Source organism: Thalassophryne amazonica, unplaced genomic scaffold (assembly GCF_902500255.1).
Source record: "Thalassophryne amazonica unplaced genomic scaffold, fThaAma1.1, whole genome shotgun sequence".
In the NCBI taxonomy this organism is placed as follows: Eukaryota; Metazoa; Chordata; class Actinopteri; order Batrachoidiformes; family Batrachoididae; genus Thalassophryne; species Thalassophryne amazonica.
The window spans coordinates 1-4901 of record NW_022986430.1 but is presented as its reverse complement, the minus strand read 5'-3'; the positions used below and the strand labels follow the sequence as shown (position 1 = coordinate 4901).

Here is a 4901-nt window from a genome sequence, read left to right as displayed (position 1 = left end):
CATATCCTGATCAAAAGCCATGTATGTACAATTGCCTTAAATCCATACTAGTTTAAGTTTGAGAGCAAAATTTCATGATTTACTCTAGGTGCTTAAAGAATTAGAGAAATATATGACTCAAGGTTTCGACGTGCCAAATGGTTCGAAGCTACAGTACCTCATTGTATATTGATGAAAAGGTGAGAATTAGAAACTATAAAACAATATAGTTTGTCTGTGATGATTAATAGAGTCATATTGTGTTCTTGTTTACATGATGTACAATGCACATAATAGGACAGTTTCTACAATTTCAATCCTTTGCATTTTCATTATTTTTCCATATATATAGTTATTGCATGAAAGCAAAGATTGAGTGTGAGGAAAATTTGGCATTTTGTGTTTATGTACACTGTAAGATCTTGTTCAATCTGGGCTCTGATCCATTCCCTGGGGTCCTTGGGGAAGGGTCCTGCGGTCAGGTCCTGAGATCTTGTCCTGTCTTTGGGGTCCTGACACTTGTATCAAAGAGAAGTCAAGTGATCATTTCAAATATGTAAAAGGTAGATCAGTCCTGTCAAACAAAATACTGCAAAATTTGTGGACTTCATATTTCAAACTAAGGAGGTATATGACAATAACTGACCCCACCCCAGCAACACTTTTTAAAGTGTTACCATGGAGGTTTTTTAATATTGCTACCTAATTAGTTTTCCATCTGTGGCTCTGCTCGGGCTCTGGATGGAGCATCCTGCTCCGCTCAGCCAGATCTCAGCCAGATCCTGCTGTCCGGTTCCACAGCATCTCCTCTGGCAGGGCAAAGTTCACTCAGGACGCAGCACAGAACCAGAACCAGAACTCTGCACCACATTTCTCTGCGGATCATTCAGCACCAAAACGAAGGAAGGATGAGGCAGGCAGCCAGTTTATAAAATAAAAGTCATTTAAAAGCGGACAGACAGGGTGTAAGAATGGGTTTGAATCTCACCGGAGAAGACAAACTGCTCACTCATGGAAAAAAAAAAGTTTGCAGAAAAGACAGCCTGCTTATTTGTGAGGAGAGTTAGGAACTTGAGCTATGTTCACATTATTAGCTGAAGTGGCTTAAATCGGACTTTTTTGTGTGCCTGCATGTGATGCAGTGTACCCTTTAACAAATTCCAAGATATATGTACTTAATCTGGTTTTGTTAACCCCCACCACATAACATGCTCAACAAAATATATAATTAATATAACAAAATATACAATGAATTGTTTTATATTTTACACTATATTCTGTTTAATATTAAAACAACTGAGGTATGTGGGACCGGTTGGCAGAACTAGGTTAAGTGAATATCGGCATGTTCATTCAAATGTGCAATTCATGGATGTTATATTGCAGCCTGTGGTCTTTTTATGTCAATTTCAATTGCAACAGCAGTGGTACTTCTAAAATATTAAAAATAATAAAATAATTAAAAACGGCTGTTTGTGCAAAATACTGTTAATTTTTTGGGGGGGGGTAGGGTTGGGGGCACTCGGAGGGGGTAATTCAGTGTAGAACCACCACTGGTCATGGATATGAATTTTTGGAATCTCTATGATCAGACATATAATATCAGTTATCAAGTTGTTCACCAAGTGATTGGTAAAACAACTTGATAACAATTTTATCATATACCTATGAATGATAAATGTTGTATGGTTTTCTGAAGGGTGTAAAAATCCATATTCATTGGTGAACAACTTGATAACGATTTTATCATATACAGTGGTCCCTCATTTATCGTGGGAGTTACGTTCTAAAAATAACCCGCGATAGGCAAAATCTGTGAAGTAGTCAGTGTTATTTTTTACAATAATTATAGATGTTTTAAGGCTGTAAAACCCCTCACAACACACTTTATACACTTTTCTCAAACAGGCATTAACATTTTCTCACCTTTATCTCCCATGTAAACACTCAAAGTTCAAACCTTAGTAGAAAAAAATAGAACGTTTTCCTATAAATAATTATGACCTAACAAATTTAATTTTAACGATCAACCTACGAGGTTGGACACGTAAGAAATTATTAATAGTGACTCACCAGTATTTCACAGTTCCTCTGACCGCGCCTCTTCATCGTGGCACCGCTCCGCTGTCCGGATTGGCTGATTACTCGGGTGGTATGAAAAATATTACCCATCTGCGAAAAGGGTGTATTGCTATTTATTCTTTAGTATTTTATCCAATCATATTGGCGTATCATTTATAGGTATATGATAATATGTAATACTTCTACATATGATTGGAGCATTTTTAAATATTGACCCCCTGTGAACCCTTCACTCACTCCTACCTGGCTATAGCTGCCACTCTGTGATGGCTATCCCATATGTTTGAGTAGAGGGTGTAGTGAGACTGGATCGTAAATGTTGGTTAATCTGTTTAACTGGTACCAAAAACTTACTTAAACCCTGAAACAAGTTTAAAAGGCTTTCTGGTTTCATGGAAACCAATTTGGTTACTGATCAGTGAGGTCTGGGAACAGACCTTCATCTAACAAGGTTTGATGAGATTAGACAGAAACTCAAACAATCATGCAGATTGCAAACAAACCCCATCTGACCCAGATTACCTCTAAACCCAAAGTGATGTACCTGAAATAAATGTTTTGAACCCTTTATTGGAGTTCAACCCTTTATTGCATATAAAAACTAAGCGACCATCTCACTCTGTGCACACCTGATCCTGCAAGACCTCAAAAGTGAAGCAGAACAGGTCCTGATTTGATTTGTATTTGGCCAGGAGTCCACTTGGGAACAAGTGATCTGCCCCTGAACAGCCAGGGGGCAGCCAAGAGACAAATAACAACTGGATCTAATGATCTGGAGTAGCCAGGGACAGTCGAAAGACACATAAGAGGACTACATGTGAAAAGTTTGTTTGCACAACTTGAAACACGAAACACATTTAGATGAAATTAATTTACATGAAGACATTAACGATATCTTTGAGAGTTCGTATGCGTGTCCACATGTAAAGCTCAACAAATCCAGGTCTGGCTGGTGAAGATATTTTCTTCAAAGAAGGCTGTCGTCACAGCTCAGTCCGCCTATCTACTAATGTTAGGTTGGTCATTGTTGTCGTGTCCTACAGCAGCCTGTATGCCAGGTTCTTGAAATATAGCAATATCTCCACCTGGTGGATATTTACCATTAATGCAGGTACAATAGAGGTTCGCCAAGAACTCTAGTATACTAGAACTTTTAAAGGGTAGCATGAAGTTCCTACAGTCTGCATGTTTTCATTCCAGACTGGTATTCTGAATTTCTCTGTAGCATTTGTAATGGTGCCACACACACAAATGTCATTGGTTCAAAAAGAAACCTGTATGTTGTTGTCACTTTACGGAACAAAGTTCCATAAAGTCTTTGCAACACTCCTTGAGAAACAGAGACTTATTGTCCTATTGACATGTCTCTTGAAATAAAAAGTCAGAAGGCATCTTGACACTAAAGATCCAAATAAAATGGATCATTCTGGTCTAGAAAACCAGAAATATGCATTTTAAAAAAAAAGGTGTCATTAATCATTTGGGGGACTGATCAGTGAGTTTGATGGTCTACAGTCTAAAAGAAGCTTTGTGATCATTTGACCACCTCAGATCATCAAAACTACCAAAACAAAATTGTTTGGAGTTTGGGCTACAAGTTGGACATCCTGATTGGCGGACACATCCCGTTATGGAACACCACCTCGGATTCTACATTCTCAGGCTGGAATTCGTGTCGGCTGAAGCCGCGGCTCATGAGGGCCGTACTATAGTAGTCGATGTAGTCAACGTGCTCCTCTGGGCCCTCCATCCAGTGGAGGCACAGGGTCCTCTGGAAGTAGCGGCGGAAGCTGTCAGACAGGAAAACATACAGCACCGGGTTGGCACAGCTGTTGGCATAGCCCAGAACCACAGCAAGCTGGCTGAGCGTAGGGTCACGCCGTTGTAGAAACACGCCAACTAACTGCACCACATGAAAGGGCATCCAGCAGATGATGAACACGGTCACCACCATCATAACCATCACTGTGATCTTTTGCTCTGACTTCTTGCGTTGTTGCCAGCCTGCTCGGAGCGCCACCACCCGCAGCTTGCTGATGATCAGGATGTAGCACATACAAATGGCAATGACCGGAAACAGGAAGCCCATGAGGAAGGCGTAGACCACGAACACAGCCATCCAGCGGTGCTCAGGCTCGGGCATCTGCATGTTGCAGGCCATGGAGCCATCAGAGTTGGGCACTGTGGTGGAGAAGATGATGATGGGTAAGATGACCAGGATGGAGAACATCCACACACACAAGTTGACCATTTTGGCCACAGTAGGACGCCGGTATCTGGACGCCCGGATGGGGTGCACCACAGCGATGTAGCGGTCCACACTGAGAACAGTCAGGCAGTAGATGCTGGTGAACATGTTGATGGCGTCCACGCTGAGGACGAGGCGGCACAGAACCGAACCAAACGGCCAGTGACGTAAGAGAGCGGCGGTAACCAGGAAGGGCACGCTGAGCATCAGCAGCTCGTCGGCCACGGCCAGGTTCAGCAGGTAGATGTTCGTGGCCGTCTTCATCTTGGCGTAGCGGAAGATGACGTAGATGACCATAGAGTTTCCGCACAGTCCCACCAAACAGACCACCGAGTAGATGGAGGAGATCAGCGCCGCGCTGCCCGGCGACGCTGCGTCCGCGTCCGCGGTGCCGTTCAGAGATCCGTTCAGCAGCGAGATCTCCTCCTGCACCGAGACACCTCCGAGTCCGAGTCCGAGAGGAGGAGAAGTGCTGTTCGGCTGCATGACGGAGAGAGACAGAGACAAAGAGACAGACTCATCCGTCCACCGGAACAGACAGACAAGTGAAGACGGGGGGGGGGAGAGGAGAGAGAGGGGGAGGGAGAGGAGA

The 4901-nt window shown here is 42.9% G+C and overlaps 1 protein-coding gene across 1 annotated transcript; it reads right to left on the bottom strand.

Annotated features, from left to right (window-relative positions):
• Positions 1–3497: 3497 nt before the first annotated feature.
• On the bottom strand, positions 3498–4831 carry sstr1a (somatostatin receptor 1a). The gene has a single exon (XM_034165693.1). It carries the CDS (start codon positions 4793–4795, stop codon positions 3653–3655), a length of 1143 nt encoding a protein of 380 aa, XP_034021584.1. The 5' UTR covers positions 4796–4831; the 3' UTR covers positions 3498–3652.
• Between the last annotated feature and the right edge of the window lie 70 nt (positions 4832–4901).

Coding starts and splice junctions, on each gene's coding strand:
- sstr1a (XM_034165693.1), bottom strand. CDS start 4,795: ATGCAGCCGAACAGCACTTCTCCTCCTCTCGGACTCGGACTCGGAGGT.